The 27,472-nt window shown below is 37.6% G+C and overlaps 2 protein-coding genes across 3 annotated transcripts; one reads left to right on the forward strand and one right to left on the reverse strand.

The window, feature by feature from the left end:
- Positions 1-12,118: 12,118 nt before the first annotated feature.
- LOC133801000 (uncharacterized) lies at positions 12,119-15,953 on the forward strand. 2 transcript variants are annotated; one of them, XR_009876690.1, is made up of 6 exons: positions 12,119-12,444; positions 12,768-13,219; positions 13,485-13,657; positions 14,645-14,942; positions 15,123-15,318; positions 15,677-15,953. XR_009876690.1 is itself a non-coding variant. In XM_062239129.1 (6 exons), exons 1-3 carry the CDS (start codon positions 12,305-12,307, stop codon positions 13,602-13,604), a joined length of 708 nt encoding a protein of 235 aa, XP_062095113.1. In that variant the 5' UTR covers positions 12,119-12,304; the 3' UTR covers positions 13,605-13,657; positions 14,645-14,942; positions 15,123-15,318; positions 15,677-15,953. The 2 variants fall into 2 exon arrangements, 1 of the variants encoding a protein (XP_062095113.1); XM_062239129.1 differs by having other exon boundaries at positions 13,489-13,657.
- An 8,254-nt stretch (positions 15,954-24,207) lies between these two features.
- On the reverse strand, positions 24,208-26,442 carry LOC133802632 (flavonol synthase/flavanone 3-hydroxylase-like). Its single transcript, XM_062240982.1, has 3 exons — positions 25,797-26,442; positions 24,695-25,022; positions 24,208-24,598 (listed from the first exon to the last, which is right to left on the reverse strand). Exons 1-3 carry the CDS (start codon positions 26,237-26,239, stop codon positions 24,338-24,340), a joined length of 1,032 nt encoding a protein of 343 aa, XP_062096966.1. The 5' UTR covers positions 26,240-26,442; the 3' UTR covers positions 24,208-24,337.
- Between the last annotated feature and the right edge of the window lie 1,030 nt (positions 26,443-27,472).

Genomic DNA, 27,472 nt, shown 5'->3' on the forward strand with positions numbered 1-27,472 from the left:
ATCATATGTTAAAAACATGTCATAAACATATACCATAAGAGTATCATAAACATATGTCATATATACTATATACTACAATGGCCATCATACTACTTGGGGCTTGTTAACTAATCAAGTCATATGCCCATTAGATTTGTGGGGCTTGCTAGCTAAGCAAGTCATATGCCCATAAATTTATTGGGGATTGTTAGCTATACAAGTCATAAGCCCAAGTCTACCAACATACATACTATAACATTTCATAACACATAAATCATAAGATAACATATAACATATAAAATCCTATCCTATTTTCCTTACGAATATACCGGGATATGAGAACAGAATCGGGACTTTGGAACACTCCTAAAATCCATAATAGAAAGGTGAGTATACTAAAGAAAAGAAATGAAATCAACGAACTATTCCATCGAAAAGATACTTACCAAGAATCTTACGTTCAAGATCTTAGATTGCCTAACCAAAATAGAGAATATGAGTTAGGGTTTTGAGTAGAAAAACTATAAGAATAACACAGAAAGGAACTAGAAGAAGGAATACCTCGAATGCTTCTATAACCGAACTACACCTCGAACCGAAATATACTATGAACCTTACTTCCCGAATGTTTATTAAGCTTATAAGGATAAATCTTATAACCGCAACCCAAGTGTTTATCACTCTAAAATAACCTAGCAGCTTGCAGACTCTGAACTTAGCTTGATGAATGAATAAATGGCTGGGTACTAGGTCCTATTTATAGAATTCAAGAATGAAAAGATCTTTATTTAACTTGAATAAAATAATGGCTTTTTAATTGAAGAATCTTTGAATAATCGTTTAGTAGAGGCTGAAGACTCGGTCAAAAAGATTCTGGACTTATCAAGAGGTTAAAGAATAAATTAAGCTAGGTTTCAAAAACGTTCAAAAATCATGCACGAGGCTCGTCGAGGTGACCGTGCGAAGTTACGTGTTTTTCGTTTCCCCGTATGGCGATATATCGCTCCCTAGTGCTGCGATATATCAGCATACGCTGAAATATTATACACGTAATTGCAATTTTTTAGCCTAATTTAAATTGAGTAAACAACATTGACTAAGTCCTCTAACGATTTCAAAGCTGCTGGCAGACAGTAGGATATTCAAATATTACTCTTAATAAATTTATTCCGCAAAATACTTAATTATTCATTAAACATACACATGACAAGTGTCATTTCCTTATTGGGTTTATCTAAACCTTATATTATAATAAATATCACCTTCATAATCAATCATATTAATTAAACCTTAGGTTATAATAAATATTCTTAAACTAGAGCTTAAACTTATAAAATCTACAAGTGTTACTACGAGTGTTCAACTAGATCCCGGTCTGAACCAAAATCCACAGTCATAAAAATACGACAACTATTACTATTGCTACTACTATCTAACTAGCTAAGTAAAGTTCTTGGACTCTACAAATATTCCCTACTAAATAGAATTTCGTCCTCGAAATTTACTTACCAAATAACTCTGGATACCGGCCTTGCATGTCCACTTCCAACTCCCACGTTGCCTCTCGTTCAAAACTATTACTCCATAGGACTTTGACTATTGGAATGCTCTTTGACCGTAACTGCTTCACCCCTCTATCCAGGATGCTAACCGGTCGTTCCTCGTAACTCAAGTCTTTCTGGAGTGCTATCATATCGTACTTGAGGACGTGAGATGGGTCTGACACATACTTACGTAACATTGAGGTGTGGAACACGTTGTGGCTATCTGCTAGAGCTGGCAGTAGGGCTAGTCTATACGCAACTGCTCCCACTTTGTCCAATATCTCAAAAGGACCTATAAATCGGGGACTAAGCTTGCCTTTCTTCCCAAACCGCTTCACACCGTTCATAGGAGATATCTTCAAGAAGACTTGATCTCCAACTTTGAATTCCACATCACGTCGCTTGGCATCCGCATAGCTTTTCTGACGGCTTTGAGCAGCAAGCATACGCTGTCTAAGGAGCGCTACTGCTTCTTGAGCTTGTCTAACAGCTTCGGGACCTAGGAGCTGCTTTTCTCCTACCTCGTCCCAGTGCAACGGTGATGGGAACCTTCTTCCATATAGCAACTCATAAGGTGCCATCCCAATCGTTGACTGATAGCTATTGTTGTAGGAGAACTCTATCAGCGGCAAGTACTTATTCCATGGTCCTCCAAAATCAAGTACACACGCGCGTAGCATATCCTTTAAAATCTGAATGGTACGCTCGGACTGCCCGTCTGTCTGAGGATGAAAAGTTGTAATAAGACTTAACTTAGTACCCATAGCTTGCTATAAACTTCCCCAAAATCTCGATGTAAACACCGATCCTCTATCCGACACTATTGTCTTGGGAATTCCATGCAACCGTACTATCTCTTGGACATAGATGTCTGCATATTGATCTACCACGAATGCAGTCTTAACAGGCAGGAAGTGAGCCAACTTGGTTAGTCTATATATTATTATCCAAGCGGAATCATGCTGCTTATTCGTTCGTGGCAAACCTGTCACAAAGTCCATAGCTATATCGTCCCACTTCCATTCTGGTACACTAAGCGGTTGCAATAAGCCTGCAGGCCACTGATGTTCTGCTTTCACTTGCTGGCATACTAGACACTTAGACACAAACTCTGCTATGTCCTTCTTCATCCCTAGCCACCAATAGATTGCCTTGACATCATGTTTCATCTTGGTTGACCCTGGGTGAACTAAGTACGGGGTATTGTGCGCTTCTTCTAGAATCGTCTTCTTAGTCCTTTGATCATTTGGCACGCATACCCGATCCTTATATTTCAATAAACCTTGACTAGATATTGAGAAATATGTGGTCTTTCCTTGTCTGACTACGTCCACGTGTGTCGCTAGTGTGTCATCATGTTCTTGCCCAATCCGTATATCTTCTAGTAGATTTGACTGGATAGACAAGTTAGCCAGTTTGCCGATAACTACTTCTATTCCGGCATTGATCAGCTCCTGCTGCAGTGGATTTTCTAGTCCGGCTAATGCTGCTAAACTTCCATAACTTTTCCTACTTAGCGCATCAGCAACTACGTTTGCCTTCCCCGGGTGGTATAAGATTTCGCAGTCGTAATCCTTCACTAACTCTAACCACCTACGCTGCCTCATGTTTAGCTCCTTCTGAGTAAAGAAGTACTTTAAACTTTTGTGGTACATATAAATCTCGCACCGTTCTCCGTAAAGATAATGACGCCAGATTTTCAACGCAAAGACCACCGCTGCCAACTCCATATCATGTGTTGGATAACATTGCTCGTACTCCTTCAGTTGCCGTGAGGCGTAGGCTATCACCTTGTCATTCTGCATCAGCACGCAACCTAACCCTTGCTTCAACGCATCGTAGTAAACTAAAAACTTATCGTTGGGTGTCGGTACACAGAGTACTGGTGCTGAGCAAAGCTTACCTTTAAGCAACTGGAAACTTTCTTCACATCTATCATTCCAGTTGAATCTTTGTTGTTTCTGGGTCAGGTTGGTGAGCGGAGTGGCTATCTTAGAAAAGCCCTCTACTAACCTCCTATAATAACCTGCTAACCCTAGAAAGCTTCTTACTTTGGATGCATTCTTTGGTCTTGGCCAATCCTTCATAGCCTCTACCTTTGATGGATCTACTGCAACTCTGTCTTTTGATATAATGTGCCCGAGGAACGTCACTTGCGAAAGCCAAAACTCGCATTTCTTGAACTTGGCGTAGAGTTGATGCTCCTTCAGTCGTGACAAGATCAAACTCAAATGTTCCTCGTGCTCTACTTCATTCTTCGATTATACTAAGATATCGTCGATGAACACTACGACGAATTTATCTAAGTAGTCCTTGAAGACCCTATTCATCAAGTCCATAAACACGACTGGTGCGTTTGTAAGACCAAAAGACATAACTAAGAACTTGTAATGTCCATAACGAGTTCTAAAGGCTGTCTTAGGAATATCTTCTCCCCTTACCTTGAGCTGATGATACCCAGACTGTAAATCTTTGAGAATACAACGTGCCTTGGAGTTGTTCAAACAAGTCGTCGATCCAGGGTAACAGGTACTTATCCTTAATCGTTACCTTGTTCAGCTCGCGATAGTCTATGCACATCCACATAGTTCCGTCCTTTTTCTTCACAAATAGAACCGGAGCTCCCCATGGCGAATGGCTCGGCCTAATAAAATGGCTCGGCCTAATAAAACCCAAGTCTAGGAGTTCTTGTAGCTATGTCTTTAACTCCTTGAGTTCTATAGGTGTCATCCGATACGGTGCCTTGGAGATAAGCTTGGTGTCCGGTCCTAATTCTATCGTGAAGTCAATTTCCTGAGTCGGCGGCAATCCTGGCAAGTAATCGGGAAATACCTTTGTGAATTCTCTTACAATACGGACGTCTCCAACCTTAAGCGGTCTCCTTTACCACATCTGTGATGCTAGCTAAGAATGATTGACATCTTTAAAGCCTTAATGGCTCGAATATCCTCATAGGTTAATGCTCCATTCATTCTTAACTGAAAACATAAATGCTAAAATCGTTAGCTATACATATAAACATAAGAACTATAACTTAAATACTTACTTGGTGGTCAGATTCAGAGCTTTGAGTGTGTGTATCGAGGAGAACTTCATGTGAATGAACCTGTCTCTGATACCAACAGTAACGACCCAACTATTCTAGACTTTGGACCATTAAAAAATACTATGCTAATCATAAGAAAACGTACATATGAAAACATCATAACTTTATTTAAAACTGTAAAGCAAATGTTGAATACATAAAAATGTGTTTAGGATATGGGATCCCAATGCTTAAAAATAAAAAATAACATGATCTAAATAAATCGATTACAAAACTAAGTGTGGAAAAATACATAGAAATATGATTTAAAGAATTAAAGACTTTATCCTCTAATCGAACGCTCAGTCCATCGATTCCATCCTGCCTCAATACACATCCCCAAGCTGCCAAGAACCTTTCCCGCTGCCATAGATAATTTCTTGCACATATAAACATAAAGGAGTGAGCCTAATGCCCAGCAAAGAAAATCTAACAACATAAATCATATACATAAAATTCATATCATATGCTAAAAACATGTCATAAACATATACCATAAGCGTATCATAAACATATGTCATATATATTATAAAACTACAAAGGCCATCATACTACTTGGGGCTTGTTAACTAATCAAGTCATATGCCCATTAGATTTGTGGGGCTTGCTAGCTAAGCAAGTCATATGCCCATAAATTTATTGGGGATTGTTAGCTATACAAGTCATATGCCCAAGTCTACCAACATACATACTATAACATTTCATAACACATAAATCATAAGATAACATATAACATATAAAATCCTATCCTATTTTCCTTACCAATATACCGGGATATGAGAACAGAATCAGGACTTTGGAACACTCCTAAAAACCATAATAGAAAGGTGAGTATACTAAAGAAAAGAAATGAAATGAACGAACTATACCATCGAAAAGATACTTACCAAGAATCTTACGTTCAAGATCTTAGATTGCCTAACCAAAATAGAGAATATGAGTTAGGATTTTGAGTAGAAAAACTATAAGAATAACACAGAAATGAACTAGAAGAAGGAATACCTCGAATGCTTCTATAACCAAACTACACCTCAAACCGAAATATATTATGAACCTTACTTCCTGAGTGTTTATTAAGCTTATAAGGATAAATCTTATAACCGCAACCCAAGTGTTTATCACTCTGAAATAACCTAGCAGCTTGCAGACTCTGAACTTAGCTTGATGAATGAATAAATGGCTGGGTACTACGTCCTATTTATAGAATTCAAGAATGAAAAGATCTTTATTTAGCTTGAATAAAATAATGGCTTTTTTAATTGAAAAAGCTTTGAATAATCGTTCTGCAGAGGCTGAAGACTCGGTCAAAAAGATTATGGACTTATCAAGAGGTTAAAGAATAAATTAAGCTCAGTTTCAAAAACGTTCAAAAATCATGCACATGAGCCGATATAACGCCCCTAGTAGGCGATATATCACCTCGGCTAATATGCCTGAGGCTCGTTGTGGTGACCGTGCAAAGTTACGTGTTTTTTGTATCCCCGTAAGGCGATATATCGCCCCTAGTGATGCGATATATCGGCATACGCTGAAATATTATACACATAATTGCACTTTTTCAGCCTAATTTGAATTGAGTAAACTGCCTTGACTAAGTCCTCTAACGATTTCAAAGCTGCTGGCAGACCATAGGATATTCAAATATTACTCTTAAAAAATTTATTCCTCAAAATACTTAATTATTCATTAAACATACACATGACAAGTGTCATTTCCTTATTGTGTTTATCTAAACCTTATATTATAATAAATATCACCTTCATAATCAGTCATCTTAATTAAACCTTAGGTTAATATTCTTAAACTATAGGTTAAACTTATAAATTCTACAAGTGTTACTACGAGTGTCCAACTAAATCCCGGTCTGAACCGAAAACAACAGTCATAAAAATACCACAACTATTACTATTGCTATTACTATCTAACTAGCTAAGTAAAGTTCTTGGACTCTACAGTTCACTTGTCCATGCCAGGGAGAAGGTACACCTTGAAAAGTGAAGCTAAATTAAAATTTAAATTACAAGCAGTTTCTCTGAATTTCAACTACTGTGTTTTGTACACACGATTTCCATCAATTGTACCCGGAGGCTACAAAATGCGTACAAAACTTAAAAAATACATTGCTTATATTACTTGTAATACCAGTGAAGATGCTCAACATTCTAGGCATGGGGCACAGACTCCCCACCTAGTCAAGCCAGTTTGTATGTCCCTGGAGACACGATGCTCTTGACTTGATACGGGGCGTCCCAGTTAGGGCCCAATACTCAAGCACCAGGATCTCGGGTGGATAAGAAGACTCTTCGCAACACCAAATCTTCAACCTCGAACTTCCTATCCTTTACTTTAGACTTGAATTATCTGGCCACCTTTTGCTGGTAAGACGCTACACGAAGCTAAAAAGCTTCATGGAGCTCCTCCACAAGGTCAAGAGACTCACGGAATAAAGTGTGGTTTGTAGTCAGATTGTATGTTTCTCGTTGCTGCGTGGAGATTGCCACCTCAACTTGAAGCATGGCTTCATACCCGTAGGCCATGGAGAATAGCGAGTGGCCAGTAGAGGTCCTAGTAGTGGTGCGATAAGTCCACAATGTCTTAGGCAGCTCCTCGGGCTAGGCACCTTTCGCCTGTTCCATCCTCTTCTTTAGGTTGGCTTTAAGCGTCTTATTGACAGCTTCCACTTGTTTGTTTTCTTGTGGGTGGGCTATGAAGGGAAAGCTCTTCATAACTCGATGCCTTTGACAGAAGTTTCTGAACAACTCATTGTCAAATTGCAGGTCGTTTTGGGAGGCTATTTTTCTCGAGAGCCCATAGTTGAAAATGATGTTCTTAATGACGAAGTCTAGCGTCTTCTTGGAGGTGATTGTAGCAAGAGGTTCAACCTTGACCGAATTTGAGATGTAGTCGATCACCACAATAGCGTACTTCACTGCGAAGGTCCAAGGACTTGTCATCTCGGTGAGCTCATTTGGAGGAGCTTGGGGTATGTTGGCATAGCGTTGGCACTTATCGTACTTCTTGACGTAGTCCATCGCATCACTATTCACAGTGGGCCAGAAGTACCCTTGTCTTAGGATTTTCTTGGTGATGCGTGGTCCCTGTAAAAGCCCTCATGTTATTCTCATATTATAAGGCTGGCTTCTTTCTTGGACACACAATGGAGAAGGGGTAACGGATATCCTCGCCTGTATAGCTTGCTGTCTATTATAACATACAGGGGGACTTGGTAAAGCACATTTTGAGCAGCTTTCTTGTGCTTTGGTAACTCTACAGAGACTAGGTACTTCACAATAGGCTCCATCCAACCATCCTGAGGTTGGACTACTTCAACCTCCTCGAGGGCTAAGATGCTTGGAGCAGCCAAGTAGTCCATTGGGACAACATTGACCAACTTAGCGTCCTTGGTGGTAGCAAGCTTGGCCAAGGCATCAGCATTAGAAAAATGTTCCCCAGGCACTTGTCGGGTGGAATTTTTTTTGAAGATGTGTAGCATTTCATGGGCCTTGGCTAAGTAAGCGACCATCTTTGTCCCTCGGGCCTGGTATTCTTTGTGGATCCAATTCACTATGAGCTAAAAATCACTTAAGATCACATTCCTCCATCCACTTGAATCTTTTCCCACCTCGAAGGATGATGAATAACAAGATGCACTTACCATTTTGATTGGAGGCAAGGCGACTAAGTGCTGCTATATATCCTCTTGTTGAGGCTGTTGTTATCCTGCTGGTGAGGCTTTCTACCTCTTAATGCTTTTGGGGGAATGGAAGTTCTATCAATGTTCTGATCTTCTCGGGGTTTGCCTCTATTCAACAACCTCTAACTATGACGTGGAGGAACTTTTTGGAGGCAACTCTAAAAGTGTAGTTTTGGGGATTCAACTTCATCCCGAATCTACGAGGATAGAGAACACTTCCAACAGACCTCTCAAGTGGTCGGGGACTGTTCTAGATTTTACCAGCATGTCGTCTACATAAACCTCCATATTCTAACCCAGCTAGTTCTTGAACATCCAGTTTACCAATCTGTGATATGTGGCACGAACATTCTTGAGCCCGAAGGCCATCACTTTGTAAAAATATACCCATTTGTCAGTCTGGAAGCTGGTGTGCTCTTTATCTGCAATATGCGTGGAAATCTGGTTCTATCCAAAGTACGCATCCATAGAGGACAAAAGCTCATACCCAGAGGTAGCCTCGACCATCTGATTGCTCTTGGGAAATGGAAAATACTCCTTTGGGCAGGCTTTGTTGAGGTCGGAGAAATCTATACAGGTCCTCCAAGTGTCGTTTGGCTAGGGCACCAGAACCGGGTTAGACAACCACCTTAGGTACTGAGCTTCTCAGATGAACTAATTCGCGAGGAGCTTATCCATTTCTGCCTATACAACCAATGCTTTGGCTGGGTCAATCGTTCTCCATTTTGGCTTAATTTGAGCAACGTTAGGATAAATGTTGAAGGCGTGGCATATGATGTTTGGGTAATTTCCTATCATGTCGGTGTGAGACCAGGCGAAGACGTCTTGATTTTCTTTGAGAAAGCTCACTAAGGTTTCTCGGAGATTCGCCTTGAGATCTTTCCTGACCTTGGTTTTTCTATCAGGGATGAAGGCGACAAGGATCACCTCCTTTGTCTCTTCCATGGGCTCAATAGCCCTCTCTTCCTGAACTCTCGGGTGCAGCTCATTGGAATCCATTTCCCCTTGAATAGCCTGGGCATCCATGTCCTTGGAAGGAGGCTGTTCGGGGGTTGCTGCCTCAATTACCATTACTCGATGTTTGAGGGACACATTGTAGCACTGCTTGGCCTCCTTTTGGTATCCACGGTCTATGCCTTTTCTACCTCAGTAGGGAACTTCATGCATAGGTGGCGTATGAAGGTGACATCTCTAAATTCTACTAGGGTCAAACACCCCGGGATGGCGTTTTACGTGGAACAGTCCGCGACCACAAAAGTGCAGTACTTGAGGGCCTAGCAAGGCACTTCTCCAAGTGTCATTGGCAGTTTAATTTGCCCCATCGAAATGAGACCTTCTCCCGAGAACCCGTCAAGAGAGGAGGTGCAAGGGGATGAGTTACCAGTTGTCAGCCCAATCTTCTCATAGGCTCACTTGAACAAGATGTTCACTGAACTCCAACTTTTTGGACATCTGCCTCTTGATAACCAAAGGATCGTGGTGGGGAAAATGCATCGTTCGAGCATCGTCCTCAGAGAAATTGGTGACTTGGCCATTCATTCATGCTATATGTGCTGGTAACTAGGTTAACGCCAGCACTTCATCGTCATGATTTTGGGCCCGCGCATATCGATTACGTGAGCCCCTGGAGGTACCCCCCAAAAAGAGTCTTCTAGAGATAGTCTCTACTCTCCCATACACCGGAGGACGTCCATGGGCTATTTGTAGTTGCGGACACTTCACTCGGGGGCTGAGGAACCACCTGTTAAGGAGGCAGTCCTGCGGCCGGAGCTTGGGCTGCGCGCATCCTAGCATATTGGTGGAGATGTCCTAGTTTTGACTTTCAATCTCATCTCTAAGTTGCCTGCAGTCCTTGGTGTGGTGCCTTACATCATTATGAAATCATAAAAACATAATGAAGTCTCTTTTTTCATGATCCCTTCGCATAGGTTGCGTTTTTCGGTAGTGGACCTACTACTTAGTGGCCAGAAAAAAATATTCTCCTGAGTATCTACCAGATCCGTGTACTCGGATTATTATGGAGTGCACATCTTGTTGGGAGCTGCTCTAGTTCTCTTGGGCTTCTTGTCTTTGCCTTTTCCCCCATGTTTTCTTATGTTGGGGGTCTCGCTAGGATTGAGCCGCAGTTCTAGCACTGAATGCAGGGTAAAAAGCATTGTATCCAGTGGGAGTTGCTCCATAGCATATAGGGGAGGCACTAAAACCAGCATTTGGCATGGTGCTAAAACTAGCTAGTTGAAAAGTAGGGCTAAACTATAGAGCACTCATAATGCTTGTTTAGGCTGGAGTGTATGGCGAGTACTGTGTTCCCGGAGCCACAACGTTTGGGAACAATGGAGTGATGAAAGGGACTTTTCCTCTGAATGCTCCAATTTGGGTGTCCTCCCAATCGATATACTCTTGGGTTCGACGTATGAAGTCGTCGAGCCTGTGACATCCTTTTCGCTGGAGGTCATCCCATAGTGGGGAACCTGCTCAGATGCGAGCTTGTACAGCCATCAGTTGTTGTCCATCATCGAACCTCTTGGTCCTAACTACTTCTTCCTTAAATTGTTTGATGTAGGTTTTAATGGTTTCAAGCATTCCCTGCTTTATGTTGGCCAAAGCATTGACCTCAAAATTCACCTTCCGTCGAGCTATGAATTGTCTTCGGAAGGAGGAGGAGAGTGGGTGCCAGGAGTGAATGGATCCTGGCTTGTACTTCTTGAACCATTCATCTGCTGATCCCGTCAAGGTCAATGAGAAGATGTGGTATTTGGCGTCCTCGGAGACGCGGTGGATCGACATCAATCTATTAAACTTTGAGAGATGGTTGGTGGGATCCGTGCTTCCACTGTATGAATCGATGTTTGACATTTTGAAGCCTCACTACTACAAAACTGGGCTTTCCCGACACCCAACCACGACAGTCAACAGTTGACTGTCGTAATTTCTTAGCGGGACTCTACGCCGACAGCTAATAACTGTCACCGTTGCTTTTGACTGTCGCTATTGACCCCAACGCCGACAGTTAATTCAAGACCAATGCCGACAGTTAAAAGGTGTCACTATTGACCCCAACGCCAACAGTTAATTCGAGACCAATGCCGACAGTTAAAAGGTGTCGCTATTGACCCCAACGCTGACAGCTAATTCGAGACCAATGCCGACAGTTAAAAATTGTGGCTATTAACCTCAACGCCGACAGTTAATAAAAGCCCAATACCGACAGTTATAAAATGTCGCCGAAATTCAAATAAAAAAATCTAAAAATATAATTAATGAATAATTTAATTTAAAAAATAAACTAAATTATGTAAATATATATTTATTAAAAATTATGTATTTTTTTTCTAAAATTTTCAAATTATTAACTTTTGTATTTATAATAATTTTTATATTAAAATTTAAATTATTAATGATATAAAGAATAATATAATTAAATTAACATATTTATAAAATTTGTATTAGTTAAAAACGAGTTGTTTTATTGATTGGTAAATATTGTAAAATTATTTTAAAATTTTTATAAATTTATGATTATTTAGTTCTAATTTTTTATTTTATTTTTGTATTTATAATTTTATTATATTATAAAATATATATGTTTGAAATATTAATTTGATTTTACATATATATTTATAAAAATATAATTAATGCAATACAATTTAAAAAAACAAACTAATTTATGAAAATATATATTAATTTTTTAATATATATACTTTTAATGTATTATGTGGTCAATAATTTTATTTTTATTAAATTATATTAACATTTAATTAATAAATATTTAAAAAAGAAAAAGAAAACCCTATATTCTATCTCAGCCCCCAAACTCTCCTTTCTTTTTCTTTCTCTCCAGCCGTTGCCTTCCCTCTCTCTCATTCCATCTCCATCTCCATCTCTGTCTTCCAGTGGGCTAAAGGAGGCAACGAGGCTTGCAGTGCAAGGTGGGACGGGGAGGCTAGCGACGCAAGGTGGGATGGCGGGTTGGTTTCATGTTCGGCGAGGCTAGGTTCAGCGATGGGGTCGGGCTGTACAGCGGTAGGAGGCTCGGGGCTGGGCTCGACGGCGGGTGAGGGGGTCTCCGGTCTGTGCTCAATGGCGCAGGGGGGACGGGGTCGGGCTGTACAGCGGCAGGGAGAATATTCAGGTATACTTTGGTAAGTTAGCTCTCTATAATGCTCAGTAGCTGATTCATCTTTTTACTGGATTTGATGATTAAAAGGGTGCTAGGAAGTTTTTTTTTTCCTGATTAATTGTGTTTGAGTTTTTTTTTCCTGGGATGGTCCGGCCACGAACAAGTGAGTACTATGGTCTGGTGTTTCTTTCAGTGTTCTTCATATTTCGGCAAGTGTGTCCTTCTAGAATTGTCACAAGGCTGTTAGACTTGCTAAATCGAACCAGTCTATTTTTCTGATTTTTTTTAATCAAAGTTAAAACTATATTAAGGGGAATTTTGACTTAGATGTAATGGTCTTTGCAGTCCTATTTTTGCAGAGATAGTTCCTGGGAAGTCACGAACTAGCGTGTATGCATTGGACAGGTCTTGTGAGTCCGTACTCTCATCATTTGCTCCCCCTGTAGTCGGGTTATTGGCACAACATGTTTATGGTTATAGATCGGTTGATAAAGGGTCCTCTGCATCTGAAGAGATTGCCAAAGATAGGGGAAATGCTGCGTCTTTGGCCAAGGCACTGTACACAGCAATAGGAGTTTCGATGGCTCTCTGTTGTCTTATGTACTCATTCCTGTATTCAACCTATCCAAGAGATCGGGAGCGAGCTCAAATGGAAGCTTTGACAGAATCAGAGATGCTGCAAATAAGATTGGAATTACCTGCAGATGGGCAACATCCTCATCAAGTTCTGTTATTCGAGTCAGGAGAACCATATTTGGAGGAAAGAACCGTAATCGAACCAGAGAAGATAGGATATGGTAAGACATCTTATTGGACTTGCCTCCCACCCTTTTTTTTAAGTTTTAAGATAAAGATAGACTAATGATATGTACACACAATATATGCAAAGTCTTTTTAATGTAATAGGTTCCATTTCAAATTTATGGATATCCACATAGAAGAATCTAGGCTATTGCATTGTTAACTAACGTGTACATTAACAATGCATTATATATAAAGCTGGTAACTTTCTGCCTTGAAATTAACAAATAACAATTAATTGAATTTGTAATGGTTATTGAGACAGGAAAAAGAATACCTTGTTTGTGTCATTTCCTAGCCAATAGTGAATGTCATGCAGAGGAGGCCCACTTTTACGTTGGTCAGGCTGTACGGCGGCGGGTGGGGGAGTCTCGGGTCTAGGTTCGATGGCGCAGGGGCTGGGCATTTTCTCAGTCCATTCCGTCGTCACTCAGGTATGGAGACTCTCAGTCACTGCCCTCCCTCTCTCACTCTGGTCTCACTCTCTTAAGTATGGAGACTATTTATTTTTTATAATTGCTATTCTGTTTTTTTTTTTAATTCATTGTTTTGTTTTGGTGAATATTGATCTATCAGATTTCATTGTGCTCTCTATTGTACTGTTTGATTCTCTCTGATAAAAACAAGTCAATAAATAAATGCATTATTATATGGTTTTTCTATTTTCTGGACTACATTTTTCTATTGCTATCAGATTTTCTCTTTTGCTATCAATAAATGAATACATTATTATATGGTTTTTCTATTTTCTGGACTACATTTTTGCTGGGCTGCATGAATCTGGACATAATCACATCACTCAGCTTGATTGCATGACAAATAGTATTTGTTTAGCCTGCTCAAGTACTGATGGATTTGGGTTTTTAGGACCCTAAAGTATACTTCTAAATAATTTACATATATTTACTTATTTTCTCGTGTGTGGGATCTTTGTAAACTTCTTGTCAAATGCCTTTCTTTGCCTTGTAATATTCTTCTCTCCCTGTGTAGAACCTTTGACATATTCTTTGGCACTCATGTACCACAAGGCTTAACTGGAATAATTTGTGCTATTTTATATTTAGGATATGTTCTGTTTTGTTATCTAACGTGTTTCATGATTCACTCTTTCATATTCAGCCATTATGTCTGTTTCCTAAATTTTCATTATGTACTGAAGTACATATCTAATGAACCTCCCGTGCTTTTTTTTTCCTCGCTAAATGAACCCCCTTTGAGAGTATTCAATTTTATTATTGTGATGTTACATGCTTGTGAACCATGTACTGTATTTAATGTAATATATATAGTATGGAGCCGTGCTTTTTTTTCTTTCTCATAAATGGAGTTTTACTTTGTTTGCAAGCATATGTTCCTGGGATTCTGTTACATTTTGGATCACAGCTTATGAGAACATTTCTTTTCTTTTAATTCTTTTGAAGGAACTGGCACCTGAATCAGACCAAGCTCAACAAACTGCCCAAGACACTGGAGAGATTTTTACAGATTCAGGTGCCTCGCAGGAGGGCAGAAGTGCAGAAAAAGGGAAAGAAAAGGAAGAAAAGGATAAGGAGAAGAGTAAAGACCCTGAAAAAGAGAGAGAAAGGGAAAGAAAAAAATGCTGATAAGAAAGGAGACACTGAAAAAGAGAAATTAAAAAGTATTGAAGGGACAAATTTAGATGCCTTATTGCAGAGGCTTCCAAGTTGTGTGAGCCGTGATCTTATAAATCAATTGACAGTAAGTATACTCCCGAGTCCCTGTTCTTTGTTACTATGAAATTCGACTACAATCATACGTCTTTAATCTTCTTTGTTGTTGGTTTTTTTAATCTGTATTCATATAATTTTTTTTTTTTTTTGCTTTAATATGTGAACTTCTACCTTGAAGATGTTACTAATTGTTGTAATATACATACAGGTAGATTTGTTACTTGAATTCAAAAGCAAGTCGAAAAAAGCTTGTGAGGGCATTGTTTAATGTTCCAAGGACTTCATTGGAACTGCTATCATACTATCCACGCATGGTTGCCACATTATCAACATGCATGAAAGATGTTTCTTCCATGCTCCTACAAATGCTAGAAGAGGAGTTTCATTTCTTAATTAATAAAAAGGTACGTTTTAAAATATATTTGTATGATGCTAAAACTTGAAGTGGATAATATTCTAAATTATTTTGTTATTATCATTTTGACGTGCAATCAAGATTTTCAATTGAATTATAGTTGTAAGTTAAAGTTACAAGTTACTCCTATATGTGCCTAGCATTGAGCATAACTCTTATTGCTTGGATCCTTTTCATTTTATGTTAATTATTAATCCTGGCTAGCTAGATTGCCAATTTTGGTGTTCATTCCAAAATCATTTTTGTGACTGAAAACTACAGTCATCCTTTTTATTTCTTCTGCAACCTAAGTTCTCTATTTATTTTAGTTTTGGCTTGACTTTAACGGTGTTTATTCTGTATTGTAGGCTAAATATTTACTTGGATATTTAAGAGAACCAAGACAATTATATAAGTGAACCAAGGCAACAAGAAATTCTTCTTCAAGTTGTTGGGTATTATTTTCTTTCTTACTTGTAAGAATTATGTATAGTGAGATTTGATGTATTATTTACATTGAGAATAATGAATTTTTATTGAGAATTATTTAGTCTCTTGGGGATTTGATGTATTGTTTACATTTCAATTATATGAATAAATGTTGTATGTATATGGATTTTTATTATAAATATAATTTTTTTACAAGTTATGGTAATAATAATTAATTATGTGAGTAATTTTTTTATTAAATTTATATCAAACTTCAATAGTTAAAAATATAATTAAAAGTTTTAAAAAAAAATATTTCGAAAAATTATTTATATATATAAATTTAATGTTACGGCGACACTTATTAACTGTTGGCGTTGCCAGCAACGGCGACATGTATTAACTGTCGGCGTTGCCAGCAACAGCGACACGTATTAACTGTCGGCGTAGCCAGCAACAGCGACACGTATTAACTGTCGGCGTAGCTACCTTACGCCGGCATAGGCAAATACGACTGTTAGTTGATTGTCGTTATTGCTCAATAGCGACAGTTAAAAACAGTCGGGAAAGCTCGTTTTTGTAGTAGTGCCTCGAGGTAGTAGGGCTCCTTTTATAATATTTGAATTTATATTAATATAATTATTAAATATTTATTTATTGCTTAAATATTTTTATAAAAATTAAAATTATGTATTAAATATTATTGTAATAATAATATTTAAATTTATATTAATATAAATTTAAATATATAATTTTTATATAGAATAGATATAGACATTTAGGACATGTTGGTAACATATTAGAATTATATATTAAATTTTACGGAGAACATAATACAGCTGAACTTATTTATAAAGTAACTCTAACACAATGAAATATAGCTGAACTAACCGACTTCCAACAACTCATCACCGTGCTCTTTGATACTCAACAGCATTCTTACACTCTTAATTAAGGGGAATTCATGAATGATTGAATTTGAAGATGCAGCCACTGTAAAAGAACTTAATATATATTTAAAGAAAAAATAAAGTTAATAAAAATCATATTTATAACTAAAATATAACATTTGTCACAAATAATTTTAGCTATCACATTTTAACGACAACATATAAGTATAAATATAATTATGATTTTTTAATCATAAGTTTTGTTATGACTTAGCATATTGGATAGAAACATATAGGGTATGGTTGACTAGGTTTTTAATTTAACTTTTAGCTTCTTACAAATTTTAATTTAACTTTTAGCTTCTTAAAAAATATTTTCTTAAAAAGCTCTCGAGACTAGTTTATTCTAAAATAAATTTTTAAAGGTAAAAACTCAAGTGGATTGGAAGCCCAACAATTGATAAAAGTTTTTTTGGTACTTAAAAAGCTAAAAAGTGGTTTTTAGAAGTCCAACCAACTAGCACCGTAGATATACACGATCTTAAAATATATTCTTGTTGATGCGGTTTTTCGTCAATAGTGGATTAAAGAATTAAAAAAATAGAGAGATTATGTATTTGCTAAACTATAATTAAAAATATAAAACATATCATGAACACTCACATATTTTTTACATGGTTCAATGGTTAAAATCTACCTAGTCCACGAGTCACTCTTATTAATCTGTTTTATTCTCACCGACCATTTCACCAGAGTTGTAGTGTAAAGAATGTCGATTCCTTTTTTTTGTCCGTTCTTCTTTGTATTTATAGGGAATTACCTTTGGACAGTTTTGGGTAACCATGTCAGAATTTTATATGGACTAATATAATTACAAATATAATTTCATTATCACAATCATTTTCTAAAGTGCCTACGAATAGTTAAAGACCATAATGGGATGGTTAATATTAATATAATTAACAATTGGTATCAAGAGCCAGGTCTTTTGAGTTTAGAGCTTATTGTCATATACCCCAATTTTTTGTCAATTTTTTTTTACAATGAAATTTTGAATTGGGCTATGAAGAAAATTAGTATATTAATCATCAATGGGTTCAGACCATTTTTTTACAAAATTTTGGGGAATTTTTTTTTGAGTGTTTTCAGCCATGGATACCCAATTTTTCCAAAAATTTTCATAGATAAAAGTATATATGATTGTTGATTTTAAGAGTTTTTTAACCCAAATGGAGGCCGGAAATTGATAGAGGATGAGATGTGGAGCAAAACCCCTAAAAAAGAGTCGGATTTGGTGGCCGGAGATGGTCTATACGACCGGGTCACGAATCGGGTCGCGTAGACCCGAGATGCAGACCCACGGGTCAAATCTGGGTGACAGGGACGATAAAAAGGACATGTCGTTTTGCCTTTGTCAGGCAAAAATGACATGCCGTTCGTACAGAAACGACACGTCGTTTTTGACGTCTGAGGGGTTGAAATTTTATATAAAAATGACAAGTCGTTTTTTGAAAACGACACGTCGTTTTTTGAAAAACGACACGTCATTTTGACGTGCGAGTGTCGTTTTTTATAGTGACAAACGACAAGTCATTTTTGGTAAACTACATGTCGTTTTGGTAAACCACATGTCGTTTTTTTGTAAACTACATGTCGTTTTTGACACGTTTTAAAAAAAAAAAAAAATTTGGGACACGTGAGGGGTCTTTTTTTGGGCCAAATTTTTACCATTTCACTCCTATTCTTATACCTTATTTTATATATGTTTATGCACGAGATTAATCCATGAATTCTATTCATAATTGTATTTGTATTTAATCTTTTGTGGCATGAATCTTATTATATATTGTCAACAATTATTATTTATTTTCTTGCCTGTCGTAAGAATAAGCATGGAAATTGTTTGGTAATGAGGAACATTTAAATATTAATTTATTTAAATTTTGTATCATCCTCCAAATTTGCATTAAGATCCATACAAGTAATTACTTAACCTATCGATAATAATTGCTTGGTAAGGATGCTTAATATGGTGAAGAAAACTTATTAAATATTATGATTCACAATTTATCTATCCTTTCGATAGTAAATTAATGTATTTGATTATAATGTTTAATAGATTGTTCTTACCTGTGTATGAGTTCTATTTTGTGTGTTTGTCTAAGAACTCTAGCATACATAATGATCATTTGTTATTTTGCGATCATATATTGATGAGAAAAGAGCACAAATGACATGGTTTATCATAACATGTATTTAATAGTTATTGCTTTTGTTTCTCATTCAGCTGTAAGCATTCCTAGATCTTCAGCCGTCTTGATGTTGAATGCAACCAACCATAAGTAGTGGATTGAAAATATCACGATGAACTTGACCTTCATGAAAATGGACTTGGCCTTGAGAATTGATGAACCATCTAAGCCTGCTAATGATGCTACTGAGAAGGTTAAGAAATCTTATGAGGACTGGGAACACTCCAATCGTTGTTGCTTGATGCTTATGAGATATCACATGGACGAATCCATTCGTGATAGTATTCCTAAGTCTGAAAATGCAAAAGATTTTCTTGCTGCCATTAAGGAAAAGTATAAGAAATTCTCAAAGAATGAGAAGAATGAACATTTGAACATGCTGCATCACACTGTTTACGATGGTTCAGGTAACATTAGGGCTCACATTGACAAGCTCATGGGCCACTATCATAAACTTAAGGCCATGGATATGGACCTTGGTGAGGATTACATGGTGTGGTTGGTGATGGAGAACATTCCATCTCAGTTTGATTCAATCAGATCAAGCTACAATGCTTAGAAGGAGCAATGGACTGTTGAGGAGATGTCTGCTATTCTTGCCAAGGAAGAGGAGGACATGAGAAAAGGTAGGGCAAGAAGTATCTCCATGGTTTATTTAGAGTCCAATATTATTGATGTGCCCTCAAACACTTGGTGGTTAGATACTGGAGCTACAATTCATGTTACAAATTCCTTGCAGGCAGTGACAAACCGAAGAAGACCGAGTAGGTTGGAGGAGCATGTATACATGGGAGACGATACTAAAGTCAGAGTTGAATTTTTTGGGACTGTTAGACTGCAGCTAAATACTAGGCATTTTTTGGAGTTGCATGATGTTGCTTATTTACCCTCTATTAGGAGGAACTTGATTTCTGTATCTATTTTGGATAGACTAGGTTATAGTCTTCATTTTGAAACTGGAAAACTGACTTTGTATCGTGACTCTATGTTGGTTGGAAATGGAACTTTATGTGGAAACTTATATAAGCTTGATTTACATGATGTTGTTCCTGTTACTTCTACTTCTTCTTGTTCTTCTTCTCTTAATGCTATTGTTGGGTCAAAACGTGCAAGATCAGATTTGAAATCTTCTATGCTTTGGCATAAACGTTTAGGCCATATTTCTAGAGATAGAATGGAGAGATTGGTGAAGGATGGTGTACTTCAGGATGTTGATTTCTCTGATTTCATTGCCTGTGTTGATTGTATAAAGGGAAAGTTGACTGCCAAGGTTAGAAAGAGCAAGTCAGACAGGTGCACAGATGTATTGGAGACTATTCATACTAATATTTGTGGGCCTTTTGTTCCACCTGCTATGGGTGGTTATAGATACTTTATCACCTTCATTGATGATTTTTCCCGGTATGGTCATGTTGAGCTCATTCGTGGAAAATCTGAATCTTTGGATGCTTTTAAGATTTTCAAGACAAATGTTGAGCTTCAAAAGGGAAAGAAGATTAAAATTGTCAACTCTGATAGAGGTGGAGAGTATTATGGACGTTATGATGAAACTGGGAGGAACCCCGGGCCTTTTTCCAAATACTTGCAAGAATGTGGTATTGATGCAAGATATACAATGCCAGGGACGCCCCAACAGAATGGAATCGCTGAAAGTAGAAATCGCACACTTCTTGACATGGTGCATTGTATGTTGATTCATTCTAGCTTGCCAGAATTTTTATGGGGTGAGGCATTAAGAACTGCTGCTTATATCTTGAATCAAGTACTTAGTAAGTCTGTCCCAAAGACACCATATGAGTTCTGGTCGGGTAAGAAACCAAGCTTGCGTCATTTTCATGTTTGGGGTTGCAAAGCAGAAGTGAGGCCCTATAATCCACAATCTAAGAAACTTGATCCGAAGACCATTAATGGCTATTTTGTGGGCTACACCATTGGATCAAGGGGTTCCAATTTTTATTGCCCATCTCACACCACCAGGGTTATAGAATCAGATAGGGCTGTCTATTTTGAGGATGAATTTGGTTCAATTCAAGGGTCAAGAGAAATTGTTTTCAGGGAAGAACGTATTTTTGTCCTTGTACCTGTCGCTTCCGCTCCTATTGATGACCCTGTGATTGAACAGATTCCGGCAGAAACTCATGATGAACCTCAAAATCAAGAACAAGGTGAAAATCTTGATATTGGGGATGATGAAGCTATGATGAGAAGATCACAGAGAACCCGCAGGTCTGCTATTCCTAATGACTACCTTGTCTATTTACAGGAACATGAGTTTGATGTCGGAGACACTTTTGAGCCAGTTACCTATCAAGAAGCTATGAATAGTCCTCAATCTGTGTTGTGGATGGATGCAATGAAAGATGAGTTGAATTCTATGTCACAAAATGAAGTTTGGGAGTTGGTTGAATTACCCAAAGGTTGCAGACCCATTGGATGAAAATGGGTGTATAAGATCAAACGTGACTCCAATGGGCAAGTGGAAAGGTATAAGGCTAGGCTTGTGGCTAAGGGCTATAGCTAGAGAGAAGGTATTGATTTCAAAGAAACATTTTCACCTGTTTCCACCAAAGATTCGTTGCGAATCATTATGGCTATAGTTGCTCATTTTGATCTAGAACTCAATCAAATGGATGTGAGGACTGCCTTCTTGAATGGAGATTTATTTGAAGATGTTTACATGACTCAACCTATTGGTTTTGAGAAGTCTGGCAAAGAACACATGGTTTGCAAGCTCAAAAAGTCTATCTATGGGCTTAAACAAGCATCAAGGCAGTGGTATCTCAAGTTCGATATGATTGTCACTGCAAATGGCTTCAAGGAGAATGTTGTAGATCAATGTATATACATGAAGGTCAGTGGAAGCAGTTTCATTTTTCTAGTATTGTATGTTGACGACATCCTGCTTGCATCTAATAATTCTGATATGTTGTCTGAGACAAAACAACTTTTGTTTAGCTATTTTGATATGAAGGATCTTGGTGAGGCTTCCTATGTGCTTGGGATTCAGATTCTTCGAGATAGGGCTAATGGTATTCTTCGTTTGTCTCAGAAGACTTACATTGATCGGATCTTGAAAAGATTCAATATGCATGCATGTTCTCCTGGGAAGGCACCGATAGTGAAGGGTGATAAGTTCTCAAAGGCCCAATGTCCACAAAATGATAAAGAGAGAGATGAAATGAAAGTCATTCCTTATGCGTCATTGGTTGGTAGCTTGACGTATGCTCAAGTATGCACACGCCCTGATATTGCTTTTGTTGTCAGCGTGTTGGGTAGATACTTGAGTGATCCTGGTCTTAGACATTGGAAAGCGGCTAAGAAAGTCATGAGGTATCTTCAGGGTACAAAGGATCATATGTTGACTTATCGGCGAGCTGACACTCTTGATATAGTTGGGTTCAGTGACGCCAATTATGCAGGATGCGTGGATGATAAAAAGTACACTTCAGGCTACATTTATATGATGGTTGGAGGAGCTGTTTCATGGAAAAGTGTCAAGCAGACACTCACAGCTTCTTCTACAATGGAGGCAGAATATATGGCGTGTTATGAGGCTACTTGTCAAGCAATATGGCTGCGGAATTTCATTTCAGCATTGAATGTTGTAGACTCTATTTCGAGGCCGCTGAAATTGTATTGTGACAACTCCGCAGCAGTAGCTTTCTCTAAGAACACTAGGAGTACTTCTCGCTCAAAGCATATTGATATAAAGTACTATTTTGTTTAAGAGAAAGTCGTTGAGTCTCTCATTTCTATTGAGTACACGCCTACCACTAGCATGTTGGCAGACCCACTAACGAAAGGCTTACCCATATGTGTATTTCTGGAGCATGTTGCTCGGATGGGATTGTTAGGAGCCTAGCTTGTTGAGCTCAGTGGGAGTTTTGTTATTATGTATCAAACATGCTAGTATTTTGTATGGATTGCTTATAGCTTGTGTTTTGTTATGAACATGCATAATGATAATTGAAGTCACTTCTTATTGTTCCTGTTACGTATATATGTTTATATAAGCATATACTATTGTTCACCGAAGTGACAGGTACAAAAGGAGATGAATGCGCATAGTCTCAAATTAATGTACCACATGCATGTGTTGGTTTAATGATTGTTATTGTTTTTGAATGTCTTCAAGACCGAATCATAAATAATATATTTATCCTATCGATATGATATTATATATGATTTAATAGATTGTCTTTTGTGATGGACAACATTATGGTGGTTTGATTATATTGTCCAAGTGGGAGAATGTTAGAATTTTATATGGACTAATATAATTACAAACATAATTCCATTATCACAATCATTTTCTAGAGTGCCTACGAATAGTTAAAGACCATAATGGGATGGTTAATATTAATCTAATTGTAATTGAGGGACATGGTAGCACCCTAAAGACTATAGGTTGGCCCATTATATCATAGTCCACCATATCTGATAATATAAGCCCAATAGGCCCAATATACCCCTTTGGGTAAGAAGGCATATGAGACATATATTGAACATATATGTTGTTGGGAAAAACATAGTGGCATATGGTTTGGTAAGGGTTGCTCTCCATAAGATCTCTCTTATATTGTTTTTCTAATATTGTTTTGTGTAGATCGTGAGAGATTCAAGGATGAACATTGGAGACTCAATGTCAAGTATGTTTCATCTCAATATATTCAATTCAATGCTCTAAATAAAATGTGTTCCTGGATTGTTGTATGAGCATGCTATGTTGATTTGAATCTGATTTATGGATTTATGCTCATAATATTATTTTATAATTAACAAACCATACACAAATATGGTAACACACATTTTTGAGTAACATCTCATTTACGTAAATACATTTATGACTATTGATTTTATACCCGCAATATCGGGTAATAAATAGAGAATAATATCTAAGTGTTGGTGAGTGTATAAGGAATTTCAGAATGTCGTGGGATCTTTCAGTGTGCTTTACAAACAAGCAGCCGAGCTAGGCATCGTCCTTGAGCTGGAAGTCGTATGGAGAATACGGATTGTTCAAGATCATCGTTGATCCTTCAAATAGGTGTCTAGGCGACCTGGTCAACAAGTAATACGAAATAAGTCCCTAGCCTTTATGGCGTTCTGGATACTTTCAGACTTCGGTAACTTACTGATCAGAGGACATCCGAGCTGATCACTCAAGAAGACATGAGATGTCTTATTGATTTCCTTGGTCTAATTGACTACCAGCTGTACCCCGAGCTATATAAATCAACTCGTATTTTTGGGTACAATAATTAACTAACAAATCTTTAATTTTGACAGATTATTTAAAACAAATGAACAACCATACTTACGTATACATTGAGATAAAAACACCAAGTTTTATTAATTACTTCTCCGTATACAATGCACGGCATTTACATAAACAGGGACAGCTTATTATTATTATTATTATGTAACAGAAAGCTTAGTATATAGTTCTCTGGCCTGCTCACTTAGATATCTTGAAATGATAAATTTGAATGTTTTCAACATCAAGCTTCCTGAAATTACTGCCCTTTCTTGTGGTGATGAACTTTCCCCAGTTGTATGCTCTATATTTTGGAGGATTCTGGTCGTCAGTCATCTCTTCCAAAGGTTTGACCGTTGTGTAGTGTGCTGGATTGAGGAAGAAGGGTATTGAAAACCTATCCCTTTCAGAATTGACCATCACTCTGTGCTCTACACTCTCATATCTTTCATTGCTCCAAACCTGCCCATAAGTAGGAAAAAAAATTAAGCATACAAATATCCCAATACCAAGACATATATATATATATAAATTAATTGAACAAACTATAGTACTTACCTGAATCATGTCACCAACGTTGATGATAAAAGCATTAGGTGTTGGTTTGACTCGAATCCACTCTCCATCACTCTTTCTCTTAACTTCGAGTCCTCCAACATCATCTTCAGCAAGGATTGTCAATGTCCCGGAATCCTTGTGACGGCCAACGCCGAGAGCAAGGTGAGGAATAGGGCATGGTGGATAGTGATTCAGTCGAATAAAACTCGTTTGGTCTTTGAAGAACTCATTGAACCTGGTTGTTGGTAATCCTAAGCTTAAGGCAATTAGTTCCATCAACTTGATCGAGAGCTTTTCAACCTCTCTGGCATATCCTTCGCATGCCTCCCTGAGGTTAAGTTTACACCACAGTTCCAAGGAAAGCGTTAATTAAAACATGTTATTTAAAAAATACTTAGAATTTTAAATATGAATTATATTGAATTTTTTGTCATAAATTAGTAAAGTTTACACCACAGGTCCATAGCTCCAATTCCAGTCATTGTTGTAATACATTCGAGAGGGTTTATTCTAAGTTAATTGACTTACACAAAATTGTACATCTAAAATTTACACGTACCATGTAACATAATTTTTAGCTACCATTACAACATAATATTGAGATGCTTTAATTTTCCATTTATTAATGTGTTTTTTTGGTAAATTTTTCATACTCTGTTTGATTTGTTTGCTATTAATATTAACATTTAGGAGGGAAAATCCATACAAGTATTTAATTAAAACAAAGTGTCCAAATAGTATTCATTTTATTTAGTTCAACACAATTAAAATATTCCAATCTACCAAACCCACTTTTTGTGTCATAGAAGTAAGTATTGTAAATTGAATAAGAATTGCTTATTATTAACTTTAAAACACTAGCCCTCCTAGCATCTATCACGTTTTTGTTTTATTATTTTTTTGAACTAACAAAAGGTTGTTTTATTATTTTATTTTTTCTGAACGAACAAAATGCAGGGACAACTTGATTACAACAAAGCTTAATTCCCCGGACCATGTATATCTACATGTTTTCTCAAACATACTATTAATCAACTGGTTATTACAATAATGATCATCAATATCCACACTTCTTTAAAAATTAGCATAACAACAAAATTACCTTAAAACTGGAGGGTTCTCAGGCCATTGATTATACCACGTGGTAACTTTCTGATCATCAGCATCTAACGACGCCGGAACAAAGGTGGGATCCTCCACCGAAAAATCAAAGACTTCCTTCCAATCCCTAACGTTCTTGGTATGTTCGGTATCGTAGTATCCCAAAACCTTAACCGCGTCCCTCTTTACTCTCCTCTTCTCTTCCTGAGGCAGCGCAAAGAACTCCCTCGCCGCCGACTCCAGCTTCTGTCGACTATCCAGCGGAACTCCATGGTTGATCACTTGAAAGAACCCCCACTGGCTGCACGCGCCGCCGATCTCCCTCGCGAGGTCATCAATGGGCCTGGACAGGTCGATCAATGGTATGCCTTGGGCTTCGACGATGGTGGGCTTGGGCCTGTGCTCTGGTGCTTGAATGAATGCCGGGTCGAACTCCGTTCCCATGGCTGAGCTTGCTGCTGTATATTAACTTGGCGATTACACCTTTCTGGTTCGAAACGGAGGCTGAGATCAATGATGTATATTACATACGAGTGTGTACTAAGGCTTTCTGATTTTGTATAGATTCATTGAACCTGGACGACTACAATATAAAATATGTAAATATTGCTTTCTCTTCGATAATTACTAGATAAAACAAATTGGGCAATTATTTTTATGGAACATTATAGGATCAGGTAGAGGACGGGACATAAAGTAGTTTGTCTAGATCCAATGAACCTATACTTGGTGGGAAAAGTAGGATATTTGGTAATGGTATATTAGTTTACATTCTTGTGAAAAAAAAAATGTTTGTTTGGTCAGGGAGAAAAGTGAAAACAAAGAAAGAACAAAAAAATATTTGTTTGGTTAGAGAGAAAGGAGGGTGGAAGAGAAAAATAGGTAAAAAAAATGAGTTGGACCTACCAATTTGTATTCTTTCAAAAATGGGGATAAAAGTGGAGAGAAAACTTTAAACAATATATATGATGATGAAATTATAAAATTATTCTTATTTTAGATTCAACAAAATTTATTCAAAATTATTCTATTGTAATTGTGTTGACTAGCTTTTTTGATAACAACTAAAAAAAATAAAGCTTAAAGGAAAGAAGATCTAAGACCATATTTTTACGAGGTTCAAGTTGTAAATCAACCTTAGTCCACGAGTCACTTGTATAAGGATTATAAGAACTTGCAAAACTCAATTTCCCTTGGGGTATTTCAGGTAGCGTATGTGATCACTCTAAAACTAGAAATTGAGATCTTTTACAATGTGTGCCCTAGCCATATTTATACATAGCTGAGGCAATTAAGTTAATTATTTGGAGCTGATTACAATTATTCTCCCTTAGTAGGGATTTGTTACATAATAAATGAACATTATTGTAGTAAATGAGGTAGTGGGCTCTAGCGTATCTTGGTGGGCCAATTGTGAGGAATGTCAACCCACTATTTTGTTGCAGGAAACGTCTCTGACACTGTCAAAGTGGTAACTGCATGTTTTCCCATGTCAAGTAGCATTTTGGGGTGCATCCATGTTGCCGCTTGTACGGAGTCGACACCAAGATCTGAGTAACTGTGAGTGTCAGAATGTTGTCTGTGGACCAGGGTCACTATGCTTGACACCTGGCTACCCTTCTCTTGAGCCGAAGGAAGGTTCCCATAGACTTGGAGAAACTTAATGAAGGAGACGGT

Source organism: Humulus lupulus, chromosome 9, assembly GCF_963169125.1.
Source record: "Humulus lupulus chromosome 9, drHumLupu1.1, whole genome shotgun sequence".
Taxonomy (NCBI): Eukaryota; Viridiplantae; Streptophyta; class Magnoliopsida; order Rosales; family Cannabaceae; genus Humulus; species Humulus lupulus.

What these genes read in the sequence shown, in the direction of transcription:
- LOC133801000 (XM_062239129.1), top strand. Translation starts at nt 12,305, where the DNA reads ATGGGGTCGGGCTGTACAGCGGTAGGAGGCTCGGGGCTGGGCTCGACG. An exon ending in GAATATTCAGGTATACTTTG is followed by an intron (nt 12,445 to 12,767) that starts GTAAGTTAGCTC and finishes TGGTCTTTGCAG; the next exon opens with TCCTATTTTTGCAGAGATAG. An exon ending in ACCAGAGAAGATAGGATATG is followed by an intron (nt 13,220 to 13,488) that starts GTAAGACATCTT and finishes TTATTGAGACAG; the next exon opens with GAAAAAGAATACCTTGTTTG.
- LOC133802632 (XM_062240982.1), bottom strand. Translation starts at nt 26,239, where the DNA reads ATGGGAACGGAGTTCGACCCGGCATTCATTCAAGCACCAGAGCACAGG. An exon ending in GAGAACCCTCCAGTTTTAAG is followed by an intron (nt 25,023 to 25,796) that starts GTAATTTTGTTG and finishes ACTTAACCTCAG; the next exon opens with GGAGGCATGCGAAGGATATG. An exon ending in ACGTTGGTGACATGATTCAG is followed by an intron (nt 24,599 to 24,694) that starts GTAAGTACTATA and finishes ACTTATGGGCAG; the next exon opens with GTTTGGAGCAATGAAAGATA.